Source organism: Macadamia integrifolia, chromosome 9, assembly GCF_013358625.1.
Source record: "Macadamia integrifolia cultivar HAES 741 chromosome 9, SCU_Mint_v3, whole genome shotgun sequence".
NCBI lineage: Eukaryota > Viridiplantae > Streptophyta > Magnoliopsida > Proteales > Proteaceae > Macadamia > Macadamia integrifolia.
Genome location: NC_056565.1, coordinates 29221416 through 29247357, shown reverse-complemented (window position 1 = coordinate 29247357; position 25942 = coordinate 29221416). Strand labels below are relative to the sequence as shown.

Below are 25942 nucleotides of genomic sequence, written 5' to 3'. Positions count from 1 at the left end.
CCCTGTGAAACCCAATAAACCCATCCATTGTTGATGCCCACGAACACCCCGTGCAAGGGCAGCATGACTAGATACGAACAAAAAAAGGGCCAACCCGACCTTGCCAAACCCCTGAAATGACAAAGATATGAACAGTTACGGTCAATCGGCCATCCTAACCTTTGGTCCCTTAGCTCAACCAAGTCCCAGCCCATCCCAAGGTTGGGCTGAGATATTGCAGCCAAGGCCCAGTCTTACCGGTATCTAACCAATCCAGTCCACCCCGGCCTAATTGCGATCCAGACGGATAGTTTTCTTTTTTCCATATTTTTTTATTCCTTAGACCCAAGGAATATTAAACTCGTGACCTCTTAACTTTGAAGTACTGGATTTTGCCAACTGAGCAACCCCCTTGGTTAGAATGTCAATATTTTCTTTTGCACTTAGACACGAATCATTATAATTTGGAAAACTCTGGCTTTCTCATATATTCCTCTTCTTAGGCATGAATTCTTGGAATTTTGATTGGTATCTATTTTTTTATGCTTATCAGCAATGGAGGGGGGAATTTCTTTTTATTTCAATCTGGTTGGCAGGGAAGCACCACTTGGCATCATTGTAGCTGCCTGTCGCAGCAAACCACTGCCCTAAGTCTTGAGAGGGGTCGTTTGTTTGACTCCCCACCCCCTCCCACAAAAAAAAATAGTAGTTGGCATGTTCCATAGAATGCCTTTAACATAGTGTATACACTGAGCATCAAACATGAAGGTGGTGCGACATTAAAGTTGCTCCATTGTGACCAAGTGGTCATGGATTCTAGTCAGGAGACAACCTATCCGTGAAGTGCGGGTAAGGCTATGTACATTCTGACCCTCTCGTGCATTAGGTATACCCTTTTTTTTTTTGGTAAAAAGGTACACCCTTAATAATAGTATGAAGCATGAGGAAAAATAATGTGCAATGTAAGGATCAAGAAAATACACTATATGGTTATTTGATTAATAACAATCAAGATTTTTCTCCTGTTAATATGAGAAAATAGGATAGAAGTCATGGCAACGAACAACAATAACAAGAAGCAAGGGCTACTCGGGAAGGGAATGACCCATTTAAAAGCTAAGATACACCACCTTTTGGAAGGTTGCTTGCAATTTCCATTGACCTTGGTCCCATTGCAATGAGATGTTTGGCCTGAAGACTCAGAAGTTTCCAAGATTGGCAATCAGGTTTAAACCGAACTATGATAATATGTGAATCCCCTTGACTACAAAAAACTCAGATCACTAGTTACCTTTACTGACCTCAAAAAATTTAGGATTCTGGTATCAAATCGAAATTTTCTTCCAGCAGCGAACAAACTTCAGTAAGTGAAGATACCTTAAAGTCCGGTTTGAAATCAACAGAATCAAATTCAGGAGAGTTGTATCTCCCTGTTTCGTCAAGCAAGCATGTATGGGCTCCAGCTCGCTTTCCACAAGCTACCTATAAGAGAAGGTAATAAGAAGAGCAAACCACAGTATTAGTTGAGTACTGCTGTTTCCTAGTCACATGACATCATCAACTAATACATCTGTGTTAATATTACAGGATATTATTAGGCACATCTACAAAGCAATTGGGAAAGAGAAGATTCATATTTTCAGTACATCAAAAACACATCTTCCACTTTACCTTCAAAAACAGAATTCTATCAGTTCAATAACTAAATACATTCATTTCTCCTTTAAAAAAAAAAACCTCTTACGTATTCACAATACATCCACATGCATGTAGTGACGGAGGTTCAAGCATTACATAATTTAGTTTCTTCTGCTCTGGAAATGCAGCAGTCCACCATTAAAAATAATAATAATAATAATAAATAAATAAATAAATTTGAAACTGCTTCTGACATAAGTGTTAGAAGGAAAGTAGCATAGTTTTCTCTCTCTTCTTTTCGAGAGCTGTGGAGAAATTTATAGGCATTACAGTCATCTAATGTCTCTTGTAATCTTGTTAGAGAGGGTAAAGACCATGATTGGGGTTATGTTTTGACAATATTCAACAGCAAAGAAAAATCAGCGCTCGTCCGATTTGAGGATATGTCATTAATGCTTGCCATGGTTCCGCTAATCTTTCATTTCTGTGAATGATGACTTGGTGAAGTTAAGTTAGGACTTGCATTGGAACTGTGGAACAGTGGCTTGGTTATGTTAAGGCTCCTCGTGGTTGCCTAGAACGCAAGTACAGTAATGCCAAAGGACATCAATGTTGTGGACTGGTTTTCCTGGAAATTAGTAAAACAGTGATAGCTCTTGAAGTTATTTGAGAGATTGATTTCTTCTCCAACTTTTTCAAATTGGTTATAAAGTTCAAGAATACAAAATGATAAAATGAATTCTTTCTTTGGAAAGTAGTTTTGTAGTCCACCAAATGTTTGGGATGTAACTTTCTGCCAGAAAGAACTTTTATATTTGCCTACCTTCAGGAAACCAGGCACAGCCTATGGGATATTCTCATTTAACAGGATGGATTTAATAGGTGGTTAAGCAATCATATTACTTGCAATGTGGATGGCTTAGCAATTATTTTAACCATTTAATACTCAATAGGTAGGTGGTCAGTGTGAACTTAGGATTCTCAATCCCATGCAAAGTCTATATGTGGTGGTTCTCTTCAATGACAAGTGTCCTTGTCAATTCCTTCAATGACGAGCCTTCTTGTTTGCTACAAGCCTACAAAAGAGGGAAGAGGTAGAATCCCATTGGGTATCTTACCAAATCCTAATATCCTACACTATTCATTAATATAATTAATGCTTATTATAATACTCCCCAAAGTAATATATATTCACTAGTGAATCCGATTAATTGCTTATTAGTCCCTCCAGTAAACAATATCACATAATGGACTATAGAACATGTAATTTAATACATCAAACATGCTAGTATAGCAAAAACACAAAAGATAGAATTCAACAAAAAACAACTCACATCATCTTGAAGGCAATCTCCAACCATTATAACTTCAGTAGGATGAACATCCCAAGTTCCACACATATATAACAATGGAGCTGGGTCAGGTTTGTAAGGGCGGAACTCCCTGCTGAGTGCTGGAGAGAATGTCATCTACAGGAATAAAAATCACACTAACAAACATGAGAAACTTCCACTCTTCATGGAGAGGAAACAGTCACTGGTTAAGTAGCAGGAGGATCCGGGTACAGAGAGTGTCAAGTGACAGTACATTCAAAAGCATTAACAGGATTACATGCTTAAGGAATCACACACACGCGCACAAGAAAGTGCTCAAACTCAAAAAAGAAACAAATACTAGAACTTCATGGATTTCAGTAGTCAAATTAAAAAAAAAAAAAAAAGGAAGGCAAAACACAAGGCAAAATTTTATCTAGAACAGCCTACTTGGAGAGGCTTTCTAAGCAGGCCACCTATTTCTGCTCAAGGTTCAAGATTTTGGTTTCGACTGGGATTTTAACTTTGACTGAAATTGAAATATGCCACCGAAATATCGCCCCTTCCAGTGATAGAATTCTGAAAGTATGTATATATCAGTTTGATAAGTACAAGTACTGATTCAAGCCAGACATGCATACAAACATTTAGGGCAAGAAAAAACTGTCAAAAGTTGACTTCTTCATTCCCTTTTCCTACTTAGCCATTGAAAAATACAAAGGGTAAATCTCAATACGTGGTAGACCATATGGTTGAGATGGGACCCCACATTTAATATGCGGCCTATCCACAATGCATACTGCATACAACCCATCGAATGGTCAGTTTGCCAAGAAGAGCCCTCCATATGGCTGCCAGAGCAGAAAATAATACAAGATCTCAGCTATTCAAACCCAAACAACATTACAAAAGGGATTATTACCAATAAGTAACATCAACAGAAATTAAGTAATCAATAAAAATTAAGCATATGTAAGTTACTTCATGTTAAGCTCAATTTTCACCGTACCAAGGACTTACCCCAAAGCGTTGGTGAAACAAATCAACTGCAGCCTTGACATTGCGAGTTATTAAACCCCTTCTGCAATTGTAAGTAGCTAGGTCACTGTTTTAGCAACAAAAACACCACTTGGAGTACCAAAATTTTATGTGCATTGGAATCACAATCATCCAATGCTGAATCACTGTACAAATCTGAAGCCTCATTTACAAAATTACAACTATAAAAGGTAAAACATCATATTAGTTAATTCAGATGAAGTTAAAAGCAATGATATTCTCAAACTTAGGAATGGTGACCATAGTTTTTATGGCGGTAAGGCAACGGAGGCGTTTGAGGGTCTTTCGGAGCGCTTTAGCGATAAGGCGGGCATAAAGCGTCGCCTTATTGACTAAAGCGTTCCTGTGTAATTTTTTTATAAAACCAATCTATTTGGCTCAAATCCTAGTTGAATCCTATTACTCATATGTTAAGTAAATATTAAAGGTTCATATTCATACCAATGTAAGATATTCATCAAGAAAACAAATTAATAAAGTGAATAAACTAAGTTCATCTTCATCAATCATCAATCATCAATATTCAATCATCAATCTTCAATCATCAATCATCATAACATATTAATATATAATATAAATACATAATTATGAAACAAAAAAATTATAAATATAGAAAAGAAGACAAAAAATACAAGTATTTATTATACTTACCTCTATGATGCCAAAATGAGTGCCTAAGCCCTAAGGTCATCCACTATATTTTTACTCCTATCAAAGAAGAATGAAGCTCACCGCTGCCGGAGCAAAATGGTCTCCTAGATCAGTGGTTCTTCCTTGTTCCTTGATTCCTTCTCAAAGCCCTTTCTTAAAACCCTTGACAAAATCCAAACCTTGTTTGTGAATCGTGTTTTTGTTTTGTTTGTTTTGGTTATTTTTGGTGGAGTAAAGCTGATCCTATACATCTCAATTGTTAACAAAATCATACACCTACCAATAAAAAATCTATATTTGGAATCTCCATCAAGTAATTTTAAAATGTGTTAAAAAAAAAAACCCATAAGGCGCCACTTCACGTAAGGCACAACACTGCCTTACCATCTCTAGACCGCATCAGTGCCAAGGAGCTGATAAGACGACGCCTTAGCAGCGCCTTAAAAACTATGATGGACGAACAAATGTAGAGAATTCAAATGCACTTGGTTCAGAAGTTAAAAATAAATGCATAAACTGCTTCCCTTCTGCTATGTGACATACACATTGACAGCAACCTGCTAGATAAGTTAAAACATCACTATTGCACACATGAATATGATGATTTCATTTTTATAAATGCTGAGCCACTACCAACTCTTCAATTGTCAAAAGACAGTCTAACACAAACACCTTTTCCAAAGGTCCAACCAAGGTTTAAAGTATCATCATCGTGTATTGTATCGATTACCCACTGATACTGATACAATACGGCTGATATAGACCAATAATTTAAAGTTTAAACCCATCATATAGTAACCCTTTTAAAGATATCGAAATGTATCTCACCATATCGTAATACCCCCCGATACCGATACTGATATTGCTGATATGGACCAATACTTAAAAACCATGGGTCTAACCTCACTCCTTAAGGCTCCATTTGGTTGCAAAGGAAATTGAAGGGAAGGGAAGGGAAGGGAAGTGAAAATTTTCAAACCTAAAAAATGAAACTTTTATAACCATTACTCAACATGATTATATAAACTACTTAAATTTCTAACCATATTTAGCAATGATACTTTTTAGATGTAATTTTTATTTTACTATTTAAATCCAAGGGATTTAGATGCAAAATAAAGTGAATTAATAACCAAATATGGAACGATTTGGAGGTTATGTGGGGTAATGGTCACAAAAGTTTCCTTATTAGGGTTGAAAATTTTCACTTCCCTTCCCTTCAATTTCCCTTGCAACCAAGGCTCCGATGGTTGTAGGAGAAATAAAGGGAATGAAATGAAACCAAATCAAAACTAAAAAAGGGAACTTTTGTAATAATTACCTAACATGTTGTGTAACTATCTCTAAATCATTCCAAAGCTAGTTATTAATTTTACTTTGCAACCCATACCCTTGAGTTTAAAAATGAACATAAAGATTACATATGAAAAGTATAATTCCTATCATTTTAAGGGTTTAAGTAGGTTACACAATCATGACTATAAAAATTTCCTTTTTCGTTGCTCAACCAATTTCACTTCCGTTTCCCTTCCTTTTTCTGGCAACCAGATGGAGACTAAGGTTATGTTAAACACGGAAATAGTCAATAATTGGAAAAAAGAATCTTAATCCAACAATTTCAAGAGAGAGAGAAGCACAAGTACAAAAGAAGCTCCCAATAATTTACTGAGCAATCTTTTCAAAGAGCCCAAATGGTGAGGCACTGAATTACACACTAATATGTAACAAATATCAACGAAGGCTTCTTTATACATAGTAAACCTATATAAACCAGTCAACACTTTTTCAAAGGCAAATGGCTGCTTGTTTCATCCCAAACAGTCATAAAAAATGCTCCTTATATCACATCCAAATTATCTTAATGAAAATCATAAGATGCGAAATATCAATAAACTTTTATCAAAATAACCAAATATTTTAGTCTCTACAAGGATTGAAATCAAAATATTTTAGTGGCTTTGATCCAAATTGACTGAAGCAATAGAAAAGCTTTAGTGTTTTCATTTTCAAAGAAATACTTTCATTGGTTCTCATAAGTACTATAGGTTGGATGCAAGTCAGCGTAGCAGATCAAACATGCAATCATAGGCCAAAAAGATCACCATGGGTTGATGATTCAACGAGTTTCAGTAGTTGCCCAGTTTGGCATTTTGATTGTTATTGTTATAAACCAATTAATTCCTGGCATTTGATTACCCAAGTTTCCATCCCCTAAACCCCGACTGATCCCCATAATATCAGCCTAACCCCATTCATAACTAAACAACTGTTTAATATATTTAATTCCTACTCAATAATTCTTCAATTCATTTAATTCTCTCTTGTTAAGAATCTAAAAGCGGACCCCATTAAGTTGGGATAAGGCTTTGTTGTTGTTGTTGTCGTCATTGTCGTTGTTAAGAATCCTAAAAAACCAAATCTAAAACCCTAGGGTTTAGAATCCTTATATTCTTTGGTTTTCTATAACCTAAGCCTCTGAAACCATAGTTTTCAAGGTGCCTACACGACCCCAAGACGTTAGAAGGCCGCCTAAGTGCCTTAGTGCATTTTTTCCCCCTGTATACATATATAGCAATAATATAATTATGCTCACAATATTACAGTCATGGTTTAAAGTATTGGTGGATATCGTACCATATCAGCTGATATGTATCGATATCGATAGGCATCGATATGATACACACCGATACATTACAGACACTTTTTCAAAAAATGTAGTATTGAACAATAACGTACCATATCATACGATACTCTCCAATACTGTCCAATACGTACGATACTCATCGATACGTATGAAAGGGCCCAAACTTTTGTTTTTCCATGTGCATCGATATGAATCGAGTTGTATCGCCCGATACAAACCAATAACCACCAATACGGTTCGATACTGCAGTTAAAACTGGTAGAGCCCTCTTTTTTAACATATCATTCACAAAAGAATAGAACCAGAGGGGAGTTTTTGGGACTTCTTGAGCTTGAAAAACGTAGAACAATCCATCCTTTTGCTTCAAATCACTAGAATTGTGAACAGACGTTGTGAGACGAGTTTTTGGGAATTTTTCTCTTCAAAATTACCCCCAGTAAATGATTCCCCCAAAAAATTCCGGGTGAGGGCTTCGCCCCTACACCCCCTGCACGGGGGGCCTCCTGCCCCCTTGCAACCCCCACAGCCCACTTACCGGCAAGTGGAACTGCCATTATTTGGGAAAATCACCCGTACTTCTTGGATTGAACTAAGATCAAGTTTCACCAATACACATGTAAGTGCACAACATCATCCAAGTCGCTCCTATTATTGAAAAACCTCATCCTTTAACAATTTCAGTTGAATGCATTTGTCTCTTAATACGGTGTGATCCATTTTAGTGTTTATACATGATACATGTAAGAAACCTCATCCTTCTGAACAATTTCAATTAAATATACTTTGTCTCTCAATACGGTGTTCTCCATTTTAGTGTTTATACATGATACATGTTATATATCGCTTTTTTATACTTTTTTTTAATGCAAAAGTGTATAAAACTATGTATCGTATCCATTTATAATACTTCATTACAGCAACAATAATACATATTGAATCAATGCACTAATTTTCTATTATATCCAGCTACAGCATAACAACAGCAACCTTACGTTAGAAACAACATTATTTAGAGGAGAAAAAAAATATGTTAAGTGAACAAGAGAAGAAAAAACAACAGAAGTGAAGTAGTGACATTTGATTTCTTCATTGATTTATTTATTTACTTTTTGGTGCTAAGTGATCCCATGCTTCTCACCTATACACAAACTTGAACAAAAGTCAATGAAAATGGTAGAAATAACATTACTTAAGAGGGGGAAAACGTAAGTAGGAAAAAAAAAAAAAAGAAGAAGAAGATTGCCCCGCAACCTAGGTGTCCCAAGGCACCCTAGGCAACACCCAGAGTCCCAAGGCGCCCACCTTGTTAAGTTAGAATAAGGCAGGGGCCCAACCCCTGGAAACCCATCCAGATGCCTTTTGGCTTGAAAACAGCTCCATCAATCTTCCAAAGAGCCATGATGAAAATCTTTTCTCCTATTCAAGACCATGCACTCATATATATTGATGACATTCTTCTCTTCTCCAAAGATGAGACAGAACATCTACACCTTCTTCAGCAATTTCATAAAATTGTTCGAGAATATGGTCTTATGCTCTCTCCCAAGAAAAAGCAAATTGGTGTCTCCTCCATTGATTTTCTCGGGCTAACCATTTCCAAAGGAACGTATGTTCTCCAACCTCATATTGCAACTTCTCTACAACAATTTCCTGATGGCCCTTTGACAAAAAATCAAGTTCAACAATTTCTCGGAATTGTCAACTACATGACAGAATTTCTCCCTCAGCAGATCAAGTATACCTCACTACTTCATCAGCTTTTGAAAAAGAAAGCTCCTCTTTGGTCTTCAGCTCACACTGCTGCTATCCAAGCATTAAAGAAGCTCTCAGAGAATCTCCCCACCCTCCAGATTCCTTCCAATGGCAAAAGAATTTTGCAAACAGATGCAAGTGATACTCACTGGGGTGCAGTTCTTCTTGAAGAAAACAATTCAACAAGACTAAGAATTGTTTGTGGTTACAAAAGTGGATCTTTTAAGCCCTCAGAAGCTCATTATCACTCAACCTTCAAAGAAATCCTAGCAGTCAGGCGAGGTATTGAAAAGTTCCAATTCCATCTCATTGGTCATAAGTTTCTTGTTGAACTAGACATGTCAAGCTTCCCCCGAATGCTTGAATTCCGGCAGAAAGTTCTCCCTCATGCACAACTTCTCCGATGGGCTCAGTGGTTCTCCCAATGGTCATTTGAAGTAAAACACATCAAAGGAAAAGACAATGTTTTGGCAGACTTCCTCTCCCGACCAACTTCAACCTTTTCAGTCATACCTCTGCTCTTCCCTATAACCCCAGGAGCCTCCTCTTCTTCTCAACCTCCACCATCTAGCCATAACCTTTGTTGTTCTCTCCCACCAAACCTCCCACCTGAAATACTACAAGATCTAACCCTGAGAAATGTTATTTCTTAGAGTAAAACCACAGCAATCCAACTACTCGAAGTCGCTCTTCGACGAGAAGGATTATCCTCACTTGGAAGCTCTTTCCACCCAGATTACCCTTTTCTCACTTTGTTCACCTTTTCTACCCTACAAGAACTTCAGGATCTTCCCCTAATCTACAAATGCATTTTTTGGCACCTTTGTTTAGCCTACACCATTGCCTTAAACCTTCCCCTCACCACTATCCACTAGTTTACCTCACGTTGGATGTTTCCTATCCAAGGTCATCCACTTCTCAACCTTACAATCCTCAATTTCCTCAGCCTCTTTGCTCCCATAGAACATTAGTTTAACCTCTTCTCTTCTTATCTTCCAGAAGCCACTGAGGAATACCCTAACTAAAACTACATTATCATCCTTTTCCATCGTCCTCCCCTCATTCACCAGACCCTTGAAAATCTACAGCCCTGCCATTACATCCATTACAATCCAAATTTCCAAGTGTTCGAAGTCAAACCATATGACCTCTTCACAACCCGAGTCCAGCACAGAAGTGAATGGAGATCCTTTTTAAACAATATGTGTGCTGCTAATGATGTCTCTCCAAGCCAAGTTCCAGCCCCTCTCCTTTTTCGAATGGATACGGCATGGGAACTTCATCAAACAAGCAGACTCCTTGACCCTCGCATCGAACAATTACTGGACGCCTATAATGATTGGCTCATTGACACTGCCAGTACCTACCCAGACAACAGTTCTGATAGTTCGAATGCCTCTCTTATTTCACTATAAAAAAGTATTGTATAAAAAATATTATAATGTATTCACGATACCAGTATCTGTATACATAAAATGTCGGTCAACAAGATCAGGATAAGATAAGTGGCATGTCACACTCTTATCTTCTTGTTCTTTGTGAAAGTTGAAAGTATACATGTCCATAGACAAGTGTCAGGGTTTGCTTGTCTGTAATGATCTATATATAGCCTTATGACTGAATGAAATAACGGAGAATCGTTTGTGAAGAAAGAAAAAGAATGGTATCAGAGTCGGGCGGACCGAGGGGAGAGTGACAGTTGCGTGTCTATCTAGGCGAACCCTCGTTTAGTCCCACATCGCTCGTGGATCCCCGTCCACGGTCCTATATTAGTCCCTGGGCGCCTTCTCTAGATAAGCCGGTTTTGAAGGAGAGCGAAGGGCTAAACCCAGATCTGGTATCAAAGAATGGTATCAGAGCCAATGTTCTCCGTTTCCGACTAATCTCCTCCTCTGGCTGTCATTCTTCTTCGGTATGAACCTATTTTAGATAAAGATACAGTCTAGGCCACACCCTTTTGGAAGTAATCCCTGCTTGTGGTTCCTTTTGTCAGAAAAATACCCTTGAGCATGGTGGGCTTTCAGGCTAAGGATGCCGTTTGTGCCATTTTTTGGCTCGGGTTGCTCTGAAGTAAGGTACTATGATCAGGAGAGTTCTTGATCGGCCTCGACTAGCTGTGTCTTTACCTAGATCAATTTCTCCGATGAGTTGTGATGGCTCGGATCTGGACGATTTTCTTTTTCTTTCTTCACAAACAATTCTCCGTTATTTCATTCAACCATAAGGCTATATATAGATCACTACAGACAAGCAAACCCTGACACGTGTTTATGGACACGTATACTTTCAACTTTCACAAAGAACAAGAAGATAAAAGAGTGACAAGCCACTTATCTTATCCTTATCTTGTTGACCGACACTTTATGTATACAAATATTGATATCGTAAATACAATACAATACTTTTTATATAATACTTTTTTACAGTGAAATAAGAGAGGCATCCGAACTATCAGAACTGTTGTCTAGGTAGGTATTGGCAGTGTCAATGAGTCAATCATTATAGGCGTCCAATAACTGTTCAATGCGAGGGTCAGGGAGTCTGCTTGTTTGATGAAGTTCCCATGCCGTATCCATTCGAAGAAGGAGAGGGGCTGGAACTTGGCTTGGAGAGACATCATTAGCAGCACACATATTGTTTAAAAAGGATCTCCATTCACTTCTTCTTTTCCTTCCATGGAAAGAGAGGGCAAATTTGATCACTCCGAAATGGAGGTGAGTATAACCTTGTTGAGTCCACTGCGGAATCAGCTTAAGAGGGATTTCAAGGGTGAACATTTGTTCCTTTTCCGTAGCCGGGATCTGATACTGGTCAAAGCGAGAAGCCTGAACCAGTTCTTTTAGAGGGGGAGTCCTCTTTGGTTTCAGAAGAGCTGTCCATCGGGAGGAAGATTAAGCCTTTGGAAAAACAGTGTAAGGATTAAGAAGAAGAGAAGGGGTAGAAGGAATAACTTGGTCGTCGGGAGAAGGTCAAAAGCATGATTTTGCAGGCGATAGGCCATCTAAGAGTGTAAAGTAGCGACTTGGATTGTAGCTACCTGAGGAGCACCAGTAATCTGGACCTGGAACTTAAGGGCAGTAGGGAGATGAGGGTCTGAAAGAGGAATATTGAAGTTGGGGTATAAAGTTAAGAACATTGTTCCTGCATTCAGAGTAGTCTAAACAGTGGCGATTATAGCATCTTGATACTGCAAGAACCGACTGTCAAGAAGGGCTATACGGGAAACCACGGGAAGACCTTTCCTTCCATGGAAAGAGAGGGCAAATTTGATCACTCCGAAATGGAGGTGAGTATAACCAATCGGGAATCATTAAACATTATAGGTCAATAATGGGGCACACTTCAAGTGAAGGGTGGAATAGAGAAATAGAAAAGAAGGAATGGAAAACCATGCCACTACATCCAACCCAAAAATAGCAAAGAGTAGAGAAGTTGAATTTCACAGCATTGTCCATGCTGTAACCGTTAGGTAGGAGTTGGTGACATGTAAACATAAAGTAGTAATAAATAAAGTAGTAGCACATCTAGGCTAAAGCTGTCTCAGTTCAAGCTTGTTACAAACCAGACCTAACTAATCTCTTTTTGTTTGATTGTTATCTTCAGGAAAACTAAAGGAACTGAAAAACATAGTCCTATAGGAAGAAAAATCAAGGAGGCATGATTTATATGTTTTCAATAGCCAAAAGTAATCACTTACATTAGAAGCGAATATATATGACAGAAAAAGAATGCCTTACCTAATTTTCTTTGAATCAAGAAAACCACATAGTTCTGCCGCACCTGCAGTGGAGTTACCTTATATGAAATTTAATAACAGTAAATTATTTCAATGGACCAGAATTAAACAAAATTATACTAAGTTCATGCAGCAGGAGGCAAAAGCTTTTCATCCCTTCTTCTACGACTATAATATGAATCAGTATCATGTGTTTTTCAAGCTTTACAAATGCAGACGATGCAGCATTGAAACTATCTGGAGTTAAAAATCTACAAGCCCTTTCAATTAATAACATAATTTATACAAACAAAAGGGAAAAGTACATTCATACAAGAAGAAAGCACTCCACCTTCATGGTAATAAACCACATTTACCAAGAGCCCATCAGAGTTAAAACCACATGCAAACGAAAGACTTTCTTTTTTAATTACAGTGCAGTTAAAACGGAGACAAGTCTTATGCTTTTAACTTGAGATAGTAAGTTGAATTGTGCTCCATGTGGTACATATATTCTTGATCGTTGTTATGTTTGACAGATTTTATATATGTATTTTACTTTAGTAGTAATTTCGCTTTTGTATGTATCATGTCAATCATGTTCTATATGTGCATATCATAAGAATCCTTTTGAATTCTTAAATATCATTTTCAGAAGAGAGAGGAAGGACTAACCTAATAGATAGGGAAACTATGAGTTGAGCCAATGAAGAACACAATGTAGAATAACGGAGATCCAATAAATAAAATAGAGCATGGCTTCTGAAAAGGATTCCCACATCCACACTAGAATGTCAATAACTGGAATTCTATTATAATATCCAAAAACATGGGCCACAACCTGAAGACTACACACTCGGCAATCCAATAAGGCAATTCGCAGCAAATTAAAATATAATTCCTGCAACCCCCCCTCTTTCCTCGTTTTCAATATATATGAGACTGTGGATGGTATGAGAATATGATTCTAGGAAGAGTTCTATAAGCTGAAGTTTGATCCAAATAATCGATTTAAGAATGCACACACCTCCAAAAACACACATTCTGAGTGTTGATCCATCCCTAACTAAATCTCACAAGTTACTCCAATGATACAAGATTTCCAACATCATGAAAAAAAGAAATAGAAAAAAAATCGTCCGAATACAAGACAAGCTAAGAACCCAGAATCCAATTTTACATTTAAAATCAGAAATGCATACAAAATCCCAATCTGAGCATCAGACGAACAACTAGTAACAAAATTTAAGCAATTCAAGCCGTTCATCAGTAAATATTAGAGTAACAAGAATAATCGAAGGTCTAATACGTAAAGAACGAACCGGGCATAATCTGGAGACGCTCAAGTCCTTGACGTTCGAAATCGGCGATGATATCATAAGCTTTCTGTTGCTTATCGGGGCTCCAACTCTCAATGTGGTGTAAAATATCGATGCCAGAAGGATTCTGGGCTCTGATGGAAGCGTACTCTTGCTCGCCCAGCACGGATTTATACATTGCTGGGAAATCAATCACAGGAACAGTCAGGGTTCCGTCCATGTCGAACACCACACCCTTCAACCTCCTCACCTTCTGTTTGACAATGGTACTGCTGGTACTAAGGTGTGCCATGGACGATCGAGACCGAGAGTGGAAGAAGCAGAAGGCCCTTGACAGAAGCAGTGGCATGTATGATTGACTACAGCCCAAGGAAGAGGCTGTGCTGCTGTCCAACGGTGTTGCTGGTCTCTAATCCGTCTTGGATCTTGATCGCTTCTTAGCTGATCTATCATCTTTTCTTGTTCCTTTTTTGCTGCATAAGGGTGTGGGTAGTTGTGGATCAAGCTCCTCCATGGAGAGGAATATGGCTGAGAGTTGGCGGAGACGGCTTCGGATCATGACACGTTGATTTTGACACGTGTTATGATCTGATGGGCATAGTCGGCTGAACTTTTAGGTTTTTGAAAATTTTCCCCTCTTCTTCCTTCCTCCTCTCCTGGCTGTGTTGCTCTCTCTCTCTCTCTCTCCCTCTCTCTCTCTCTGCAAACTTCAGGCATTCAAACAAAATCCGATGGGAGATGCAAAACATAGTCGGCTGAAATTTTAGGTTTTTGAAAAAGAATCCCTTTTACAAGTTCCACCAGCAGCGGTAAATGATCACAATGGCCTTAAAGGTTGTGTTGGTTGTCGGAGTGATAGTAGCAGTGATAAGATATTTGGACCATCTAATGAATCATGGCGGTAGGGAGACTTGAAAAGTGAAGAGAAACAGCCACAATCAATTGCAAAATAGGAATTTGAATCTATGCGATGTCTGGTCTATGTTCAATCCGTGGAGGATGGAGCCAGTTGGCTGGGGATAGATTGTGAATGCTAATGCCAATACCACAGCTCTTATTATTTTTATTAGTAATCAACGAGATGAATGGTAGATACGAAAGTCTCTGTGAATTAAAATTTGTGTTGAATCGCCAATCATGTAAATGTTTCCATGGCCTATGATCTTGTGTAAGTAATTGTCCATAGCTTCATAGAAATCCGCCGCAAGAGCCTTTTTATTAGAGAGTAAATGGAAATTAAGAGGAAGAGCACTCTACACTGGTGCTCCTACCAGGATCTAAGCCAGTCTCCTCCTCCCACTTTGTAGGTTATTCAGTAGCTTACTCTGCCATTTCGTTCATTGTTACTCTTAAGGTCTCTTCAAATCATCTTCAGGATTATCATTGTGATAAGAAAAAATAAATCTGCCTTTTGTTTGAATCTCTGAAGTTTGCAGAGAGAGCAACGCAGCAGGAGAGGAGGGAGGAAGAAGAAGGGAAATTTTTCAAAACCTAAAATTTCACCCGACTATGTTTTGCATCTCCCATCGGATCATGACACGTGTTGAGATTCATGTGTCAGGATCCGAAGCCGTCTCCGCCAACTCTCCGCGATATTCCTCTCCATAGAGGAGCTCCATCTGTCCACCATTTGTTGCTTTTCATCTTACTTGGATCTTACCTGCAAATGTGACGGTAAGCCAACCATGATACTTTTCTGGGACAAACAAGAACGCATGATATCCATGAGTTCTAAAACAGGACCCACAAGAAATTAATATTAAGAATATGTAAAAAAGTTACATATTATATATTACATCTTTAATATATTATTATTAAAATTTCTTATTTCCAAAATTGATCTTAATAGCTCTAATTTAACATTTATGAATTTTTCTAGGTTGGACTAACACGCGGCACTACCTACCCTAGACGGTTAGGGGCTTTCTCGCTTGTTGCCTTGGTTTGTGATCTACGATCACCCATCTTTTATACTTTATTAGTGAGGAGCAAGCACTTGGGCCGAGATTTGGGGCTTTCTTCACCCAGATCTCTAACCACCCACATAGTTTTCTTCGTTGGAACGCAGGAGCGCCCTTTTATATAGGGGTAAGGCTTTTTCAACCTGCTGCATGGATTCTTTATCCAGATCTCAAGAATCCATGTTTCCCCCTGGAGCAAGACTCTATCTAGATCTCAAAATGGAAGAACGAGCTAGACGGCCGACGAGCAAATAAAGGGGGCGGGCGGAGCCTTAGTACCATTAGAAGTCAAAAGCTCGTGCTGGCCAATGGTGCCTTAATTGTTATGTGAATAAATATTTTCTTCAATCCCTGTAAGGGATTTTGGTGCCCTATTGTCACCCTAGCAACCATGAGCCTATTGTGTTGGAACTGTCAAGGGTGATTTCTTGAATTGTGTTGTTCTTGAAATTTCTAATTTTCAAAATCATAATCTCTGTCTCCCCTTTATCTCTGATGAGATTCAGAAAATAACTTTTCAAATCGCTGCATTTAAAACCCCTGAAATTAATGGCATGCCCACTAAGTTTTACCAATCACATTGGCACATTGTAAGGACAAATGTTAATGTTGTTCAATGGTTTTTCTCAAAGGGTTTTATTTTTAAAGGTTTTAATAGAATTGCTACTATACTTATTCCCCACACCAACCCCCCCAAAAAAAAAAAAAAGTCAACTAAGTCAATTTCGACCGATAAGTCTTTATTTTGTTATCTATAACATAATAACTAAATGTTTAGTTAATCGACTTAAGTCAATCCTTAACTCTTTCATAGGTTTTTATCAACATGCTTTTATTCCTTTCAATGCTATATTTAAATTTTTGTGTGCTACTCATGAGATTCTTTGTTAGATAAAATATTCTACCCATAAATTTGGTCTTACAGCTCTGAAATTGGACTTGTGTAATGCATGGACTACTTTTACATCGTTGACATGAGGTGTGGTTTGGTTATGACAATTGAATAAATAGGGTGTTCCTTAGATTAGCCAAATTATTAACTTTAACCTTTCATCTCAAACATGGTAGGTGATATGTATATGCTATGGCTCCTATTTCTTCTTTTTTTGATTAAATGGCTCATATTTCTTCAATGCTCTAAGTTGATAAACTTAGAGCATGTATCTTAAATACCAAAAGGCAAAACTCCTCTCTTTTGCCGGTTGTCTTACCCTTATCAAGTCGATCCTCAAGTCCATGTATCTTTACTGGTCCAGTACCTTTGTCCTCCCTGCCTCTATGATTAACTCTATTGAAAGTCTCCTTTGCTTCTTCCTTTGGAAGGGCTCCGAATCCTTCAAATTTCTTTGGTTTCTCAGCTGAAAGAAGGTTTGTCTTTTCAAATCTGATGGAGGATTAGGAATCAGAAGAATCTCTTTCTCTCTCTCTCTCCAACAAATGAATGACCATCACTTTTCTAGTCCAAAGAAATGAAGGTCGATGCATTGCTATTCCACTCAATCAGTATTCGTTTACAAATTCCTCTCGGTTAAGTTTATATTCTAAACTATTCTTGGCATCATCTCTTTTCTAGTCCAAATGGAACAAACCCATTCAACCATGACAGCTAATCATATGTGAAGAATTATCAAAAATTGAACACAAGATTAAGAATGAAATGAACAGAAATTACACTCCAAGGTTCAATAACTACAAGACCAATGACCAAAACACCTAATTAAGAAATATTTCTGTTCAAAATCTTAACAGCTGGTTCTACAAGAAAGTAATAATCTCGATTGTAATCATATTCTATTCGATTCAATTCTGATTATTTGGTCCAGATCTGATTATGATTCCAATTTGACACCCTTATAATTATCATTTCTATTTTTAGTTTTTTTCCAAGAAGAAATTGAATTATTAAGAAAGAGAAATATGTGTGACCCTCCATGAATGAACCATTACTAGTCATAAAACATGTTCGCATCTTTCACTAGTAGTATAGGGGATTCTTCTTATTGAGACAGTTGTGATTAATTTCCTTTAGAACCAAATCTTTCCGGGTGTTCCCTACGCCAGATCGACAAAGTTCCTCCTCCCAAATAAAATACAATTAAGTCATGCTGCACATTTGACAAACATAATTATTCACACCTTTTGCTACTTAGAATTCATTACCATTAAGTATGTCTCTTATACCTATTAAAATTCCTTGCTCTCTTGAATTTTTGTTACATAAAGCTTGTTAACTTCTTTGATGTAGACCTCACCGATTCAATCCATTTGGATGCAATAATATACAGGGACCACATGGTTAGGGAAGAGAGTGTGAGAGGGTGTATATTACCAGCAGTGTGGACATCATTTTCCCTTGTTTTTACTATGATTTCTACCACTTCTTTTCCTTTACGCCCACTCTTTCTTGTGCCACATTCCTCATTTTCTTGAATAATCAAAGAATAATGGTCATAGGTTGCACATAGTGTAAAACACCATCAAGTCAATATAATATAAAGGACTAAACTTTTATCAGTTCCACCAATTTACAAGAAATTGAAGGGAAGCAAACCAATCACCCCCCCCCCCCCGGTCCCCTTTAAAAATACAGCAATAACAATCCATTAGCTTTGTGGGCAGTACAGGAGCTAGTCATCATTGTTCGGAGGACATGATTATTTGAATGGAATTGTGGTAAGTTGCAGGGGAAAGTAAAGGGAAGGGAAGTGAAAATTTAAAACATACGAAGCTTTTGTAATCATTTCCTAACACGATTATTTCACTAAATCCAAATCATTTCATTTTCGATTATTAAATTTCACTTTACTTTGCATCCAAATCCCTTGATTTTTTTAAAAATAAAATAAAAGTTACATCTAAAAAAAATATCATCATCAAATATGAAAAAAAATTTAAGCACTTCATACAATCATGCTGGGAATGATTATAAAAATTACATTTTTTGTTTTGAAAATTTTCACTTTTCTTCCTTCTAATTTCCTTTGCAACCAAACAGAGCCTTAATAGCTCCAACAGAGGAGACCAATGATGTTGGTGGCAAAGACATTATTCAGCCAAATGCTGGTCATTCCAAATCATGATCCATCAAGCACAACTGCCCACCTCAAGCTCCAATCTTCCTTTCTTGGCTTGGGGCTCTGTCAATATTGCTTCTCACCTTGGAGGTCTAAAGTGACATACAAAGCTTTCAACAAGTTGGTTAAGTTAGAACTAATCATGCTCATATCTTGAGAGCCGAGAATCTGATAGGACAGAGAAAAGTTGCGTCTCTACAAAAGGCTGCACCCACAATATTATTCTTGTATTAGTAATGTAGGTATGACTCGGGGTAAATCTCATAAACATCTTCAATAAATTGCCTAACTGCAACATCTCCGATTTCAGTAGAAATGGGGAGCAAATGCAAACAGACAACTCTTGGGAAGTAGCATGCACCTAAGAACACAAGCACTGCCCTTTAAGATTCTTAAGTAGTTGATGCACTTTCGGTACACTGATATTTTTATTATGTCGTTCATTCATGGTTTTCTAGCGAGTTTCATAGTAAGTACTAAGTAGTTGCCATTCCTTGAAAACAGTGCTTTACCAATGGATTTTGCAACTGATTTTGAAAGACTACAGAAGCCTTAAATGTGCCTAATAATGTGAAGTTCTTTCAAATTTGTCTGTTATATATCTACTAGTATGACATTATCAAAACACAGACACTGGATGGGACACAAGAAAGAGAACAGATACATAACTTGACAACAGAAATAGGGAATGTAGAATACCTTGATGAAGGGTTGGTCCCTAAGAGGAAAGGAGCCAATAAAGCTATCTTTAAGAAGTAATGAAACCTGAAAAAGTAGCCAGACAACCACTTGTGTAGTGATGGAATATAAACTTTGATAGCATTCCATGGAGATAATAACATATAAGTACTAACTGGTAGCTGTAGTGTATTATCATTAGAAACGAAAAATCCTCATGCTTCGAGATAGTGACTTCAAACAACTAACCTTGTCATTGTTTGATTCTACACAAGTAATGGTATGAGACCTCAGATCTGAACAAAGGGACTCCAAGTAGCTCCTCATGATATTCAAAAACTTTTCTGCAGCTTCAGCCTGAGACTTGATTACAACATATAATTATAACCAAATAATCTCAAATATAACAAAACCAAATGCATAAAATATTTATGGTGTGAGGAAATTTAAAAGGAAAAAATATATATATATTAAATTTACAGATATCTATGAAATCTTATGCAAATGAACTATTTCTTCATGGAATGGTACCATAAGATTTCCTAAGCTCAGAGAAATTAAAAAATTGTCAGATACTCAGATGCCACTATTTGATTTTAAGACTGCTATGACTGCTACAGGAAATAAGCATGGGCTTCCTCCATCCATTTATATATATAGGAAGGCTTCTACTATCCATGATTCAAACCAAGAGTTCAACACAGGAGGCAAATAATTCAAAATAGAACATGATAAGGCCAAACAAAGTAATTAAAGAATAAGTAAAACAAAGTTGAACTTTTCGGCAGAACTTCTTTGACATGAACTGTTACCAAGTAAGATTGTCAAAATTACCAATATGGGAAAAGCCAAATCAGTACTTGTCTGCCTGAAATCAAAATTGAAGGTTAGGATCTGATGAGCTTGTTAACTAAGTGAACCATACAACAACAACAATTATAACCTTATCCCAACTAAATGGGGTTGGTTACATGGATGTGATATGGAAATAAGGAAATAAAGAAGCACAAAAGAGAGGTTAAAAATGAGCAAAATGGAGATAAGAGAATGAGGTAAAGCAGTAGTCAAAGACGCATCAAGGGAACATTCCCTATATGGGGTCGGCAACATGGTTCCTAGTCCTCCACAAAATCTGTAGTCATACTAGAATTGAGCCCTACCATATGCATATCTTTCATACCACTTCATCAATAGTGTTTGCCTCCATGATAATGAGCTATCAGGCAGGAATTAGAGTTTTTCTTGTCCAAATACACAGTCATCCAAGTCTTGGCTGCAATATATGGGTCTGCTAAGACTATTCTATTCCTTCAATAAGCTCTATTATTGCAAAATTTATTTTCTTCCAATATTTTAAACTCTATTACCATGTTGAACAGCATGGAGGGGAAATAGATCAACTTCAAAAGAATGGATTATTGCATGCCAAAAAACCCTCATAGAAACTACATAAAATCTTCAGATATGCAAAGATAATCAACAGGCATGACCAGTGGATGTAATAGCTGAAGAAATGAGAAATAATTGGTGAGCACCTGCACTTTGTTGCATCTATATACAGGATGCCTTTTGGCTATGGAGTTTTCACATGACAGTATAGCATGGATAGGCCTTAGTTCAGAGACGAGCTCTCTATGCCGAGGAAGTGCAGGCAAGTAACACATCTTCACCTGCATTAAAAGAAGACAAACAGGGAATGAGGCAAACTTATTTTTGAGTAGATCTGGAAACTAATATACTGAAAATAACAAGAAGGTTTTGATATATAGTGGGTCACAGTTTCAGATCAAGGATTTAAAATGGTTCAAGGAATGTGGATAAGATATGCCGAATTGGCTGTGGTCGATATTGATTCAGGCAGATCCGGATCAGAACAGGTCGCTGCTCATTCCAATCTCTTGAACCATGTGTATGATAGATCTATTTAAAGTTTTAGACTGGTAGGAAATATCAATCTGGATCGCTCTAGATTTCAAGATCCAAACAAAGCATTGGACAATTTGAAGAGAAAAATTTTCATATCCATGATCTACAGTATATAGAAGATCAGACTGGTTGCTTAGTATTTTCTTCTTGTGATGGTAGTGGGCTTAATCATCCCACCTGATCATTAGGTCCCACAAACTTTCTTAAGTCATATTAAGACCAAATATGAGTTCAATCAATTTGTGGATGTATGTATGTGTGTTTTTAGGTATGAATAACTGAATTTATTGAAGGTAAGACCAAAGAGAATAATGTAAGAAGCACAACTCACAAACAAGCCTGGACTAAAGAAATAACCGAAAAAAAATCCATTATTGAAAAGAAATTGGACCATTGGATAGAGAGCACGATTCAAGCAACCAGAATCAGCACCTGAATCAGTTGCCATCAATTCCAATCCAATTCTGATCCAAATCGGAAAGAATTGGCCAAAAAGACCTAAAATCCCATATCTGAATCACCTGGAATCGGGATCGGCTGTGGATGATTCTGATCTGAATCAGCCGATTTGGCCGATTCAATCCTGATTCCTAAAACCCTGATAGAGAGGGCCTGCTGAATTGTTCAGATGTCAAAATTGGCGGAAAACTCAACAAAATGGCCCAATAGCTGTATTAGCAAGGCAACTTTCTATCAATCTCTCCAAGACATTGAATTTCAACCATTTTCTACAGGAGTATGCCACATGGAACCTATCAGTTTGGCTGAGCTTACCAAACTTGTAGAAGGTATTCTGGGCTACCTGTCCACAAAATTTGCACCAATCATGGCCCAAACTGGACCAAAAATTCAGGCCCATGCTTTCAGCAGGACATATCTTGGTGACTGGCTGTTTGGGCACTGTTCCATCACAAGTTACACCCTTGCCAATAAGAAGATAAAATCAACAAGGTCATAAAATTATTAAAACCTGGTCCTTGAAGATATTAACATGAACAAGATTTGATGTTTTCATCTTCAGTTTAGATGGTTTTTGTTGTATGCCAACCTGAAAAATTAGAGAGAAATATCAGTAAAGCAGTAGGTGCTTGAAGCCTAGAACAGAAGAGGAGAAAGAGAAAAACTGAGACCGCAAGAGAACTCAATATGGTGCTCTATCAGTCTCCCACCAATGTCTATATATAATGCCAACTCAATTACATCAATAAGGAAAGTAATATCTTGCAACCTGCTCTAATTAGGAAACAGTAATCTATCCCAATTAGGAAAGATAAAGCAAAACAATAAAGATATCCAACACATCTATCTAACCCACATGACCAAGCCATGATGGGGGGGGGGGGGGGGACCCCCTTTCGTGGTATACATACTTACCTTTGCAACCCCATGGTACAAAGGTCCAATCTTAACACTACCCCTCAAGTTGGAGCATAGAAATCACCTCCATGCCCACCTTGGAACAGCCATATCTGAAACCAGGACCAAACAAGGGCTTGGTAAAAACTTTACCAAGTTGATCAACAAAAGAGGAAAATGACAGCATGCCTTATATAATGACAATCGAATTCAATGTGCTTGATTCTCTAATGAAAAACTGTATTTCTTGCAATGTAGATGGCCACTTGATTCACAAAATATCTTCATGGGTTGAGTGACTGAGAAACCCAACTCTTGAAGTAATGGTTTGAACCATGTCAACTTGGTTACAGTATAATCTGTAGCTCGATATTCAGCCTCAGCATTGGATCTAGCTATTGTCGTACTTTTTGCTTCTCAAGTGACCAGGCTACCACATACAAATGTGCAACATCCTGTGGTTGATCTCCTGTCACCATCAACACTAGCCTAGTCAACATTAGAAAACCCTACCAGATCAACTCTCTGACGAGGACGATAGATGAGCCCCTTCGTTGGAGCCCCTTTTAGATACTTTAAGATCTAATAGGTTGCCTCCAAGTGAACTTTCTTTGGAAGATTGCATGAACTGATTGATAAAACCAGCAACAAAGGATATGTCCGGTCTAGTGACAGTTAGGTAAATTAGTTTTCCCACTAGTCTCCTACACTGTTGCTTGTCTTCAAATTCTTCACCATCACTGGAACCAAACCCTGACAAGGATCCATGGGAGTGTCAACAGGTTTAGAGGCAAGAATAAAGCCTTAGATAGGAGGTCTAACACATATTTCCTTTGTGATAGAATAATTCCTTGCTTATTCTATAAAACTTAAACACCAAGGAAAACCTAAGAGAACCCAAGTCTTTCATTTGAAAATGTTGACGAAGATAAGATTTTACCTCCACAGTTCTGGATGTAATATCTCAAGATATAATGATGTCATCTACATAGACAACTAACACAACCATTTTAGAGTTTTGGCACCGTACAAATACAAAATAGTTAGAGTAACACTGTGAGAGCCCACAACGAGTAATAATGGAGTTGAATTTGTCGAACCAGGCTCTGAGTGACTTTTTCAACCATAGATGGCCTTATGAAGTTTGCATACTTTGGCAGAATTCTCCAATGAGCAACACACCTTGGAGGTAACTCCATATAAACTTCCTCTTGAAGATCACCATAAAGGAAGGCATTTTTTTATATCTATCTGGTATAGTGGCCTGTCTAAATTTACAGCCAACGAGAATCAAACGTGCCACAGGAGAGAATTTAAACTCATGGCAGAAAATTAAGTATGAAAGCATTGGGATATAAAACAGAAAAAGGAGTTTGGTTAGCCAAAGCAGAGGAAGCTTCTGGTTAATAAAAAAACATGCAGTAAGAATAGCACTATACAAAAAATGTTTGGGAAACATTCATATTAATCATAAGGGACTAAGCGATTTCCAACAAGTGTCTATTTCTCCGTTCAGCCACACCATTTTGTTGAGGGGTATACAAAAAAGTCATTGGATGAATCATTCCATTAGCCAATCAAAACTCAAATGTCTCATGCTAAGTATAAAAAGAGCATTATTAGATCTAAATTTTTTTTATAGAAGCATCAACCTGGGTTTTTATTTTTGATAAAAAATTCTGAACATAGTGAGAAATTGAGACCGATTCTTCAACAAATAAAGGATGTTAACAATGCAAGAATCTTAAGGCTCATATGGAAAGTGGCTTCCAAGAAGAAATGCATTTGGGTGGATTGGGTTTATTCTCATATAATTAAGCATGACTCCTTTTAGACTATGAGTATTCCTTCGGACTCCTAATGGGTGTGGCGCAAGATCTTCTCCCTTAAATCCATTGCTTCTAGATCTATCTCCTCTTGCATTGGGGACGGATCATCTACCTTCCTCTGGCTTGAACCTTGGCATCCTATGGGAATCCTCTCAAATGTGCTCAGTGCTCGAAACATTTATAGTTCTGGGCTTCCTAGGCAAAAGCTAGGGTTACAGACATATTATCCTCTGGAGTCTGGACCCCCCAGCCCCTTCCTTTCCCCAGTTTGCTCAGACTTGGAATAGTTTGGTTGCTCCCCCTTCTGGAGGTCAATCAAGAAATGATACAATCCTTTGTCTCCACTCCTCAAATGGGCTCTTCAGTGTCAAGGCTGCCTGGGACCATATCAGATTGCATGGGAATCCGGCCCCTGGCATAGGCTTATTTGGTTCAAGCATCATATTCCTAGACAAAGCTTCAAGGCATGGAGGGTCTTCATGAAATTCCTCCCTACTCAAGCTTTTCTCATTCAGAGAAGGATCCCAGCTTACCCAGCATGCTATCTCTGTGGTTCTTAGCCTGAAGACATCGACCATCTCTTTTTTGCCTATCCTGTCTCCCCTGCATTTGGAACTTTGTCCTCGCCAAATGTTGGCCGCAAGAAGAAGATGGTCGATGTCCCTACCTTTCCTTAGGGAGTGGATTTGGATGGACATGACCTTCCAAGGGAAGAGTATATGTGACCTAGTAGCCAAGCTTGCTTTTTGTGCTTCAATCAACCAAATCTGGATGAAGCATAATCATAGGAAATGGATCTCCAACTCTCGGCCTCTAGAAAAGAGTTGGAGCTCTGTATTTTTTTATGTAAAAGCTACAATCCCTAAAGTTACTACCACTTGTCTCCCATCCCCTAGAAATTGTGACATTGTAGAATCCTAGGAGCTTCCTAGCTCTGTTATTAGGACTCTAGCCTCCTCTTGAGGGCTGGGCTCTTTTCCTTCTCCCTCCCCTTCGAGGGCCTGTATGTATTTTTTTCTCTTTGGTAGTGAATTATTTATTCTCCCCA

General features: G+C 37.9%; 2 protein-coding genes across 14 annotated transcripts in view; both read right to left on the bottom strand.

The window, feature by feature from the left end:
• Positions 1-935: 935 nt before the first annotated feature.
• Positions 936-15367, bottom strand: LOC122090175 (haloacid dehalogenase-like hydrolase domain-containing protein At2g33255). Of its 3 annotated transcripts, none has more exons than XM_042660024.1 (6): positions 14074-15367; positions 12774-12816; positions 3951-4011; positions 2952-3086; positions 1271-1461; positions 936-1170 (listed from the first exon to the last, which is right to left on the bottom strand). In XM_042660024.1, exons 1-5 carry the CDS (start codon positions 14417-14419, stop codon positions 1291-1293), a joined length of 756 nt encoding a protein of 251 aa, XP_042515958.1. In that variant the 5' UTR covers positions 14420-15367; the 3' UTR covers positions 936-1170; positions 1271-1290. The 3 variants fall into 3 exon arrangements, with proteins under 3 accessions (XP_042515958.1, XP_042515957.1, XP_042515956.1); XM_042660023.1 differs by having other exon boundaries at positions 1281-1461; positions 14074-15353; XM_042660022.1 differs by having other exon boundaries at positions 936-1461; positions 14074-15356.
• A 3465-nt stretch (positions 15368-18832) lies between these two features.
• LOC122088973 overlaps positions 18833-25942 on the bottom strand; it is a 52261-nt gene continuing 45151 nt past the window's right edge. For 4 of the 11 annotated variants that reach the window (XM_042658370.1, XM_042658366.1, XM_042658371.1 and 1 more), the window contains 5 exons: positions 22680-22757; positions 21319-21453; positions 20033-20146; positions 19805-19870; positions 18833-19310 (listed from right to left, as the gene is read on the bottom strand). In XM_042658370.1, coding sequence (XP_042514304.1) covers positions 19242-19310; positions 19805-19870; positions 20033-20146; positions 21319-21453; positions 22680-22757 — 462 coding nt within the window. In that variant the 3' untranslated portion in view covers positions 18833-19241. Of the gene's footprint in view, positions 19311-19804; positions 19871-20032; positions 20147-20237; positions 20652-21317; positions 21454-22483; positions 22610-22679; positions 22758-25942 lie in introns of those variants that run through there. The other 7 variants (XM_042658367.1, XM_042658369.1, XM_042658372.1 and 4 more) reach the window with 6 other exon arrangements.

Excerpts from the sequence above, each read along its gene's own strand:
- LOC122090175 (XM_042660024.1), bottom strand. The coding sequence starts at position 14,419 with ATGCCACTGCTTCTGTCAAGGGCCTTCTGCTTCTTCCACTCTCGGTCT. Across the intron at positions 4,012-12,773 it reads CTTGATTCAAAGAAAATTAG|AAGGGGTTTAATAACTCGCA; the intron begins GTAAGGCATTCT and ends TTACAATTGCAG. Across the intron at positions 1,462-2,951 it reads GAGATTGCCTTCAAGATGAT|GTAGCTTGTGGAAAGCGAGC; the intron begins GTGAGTTGTTTT and ends CTTCTCTTATAG.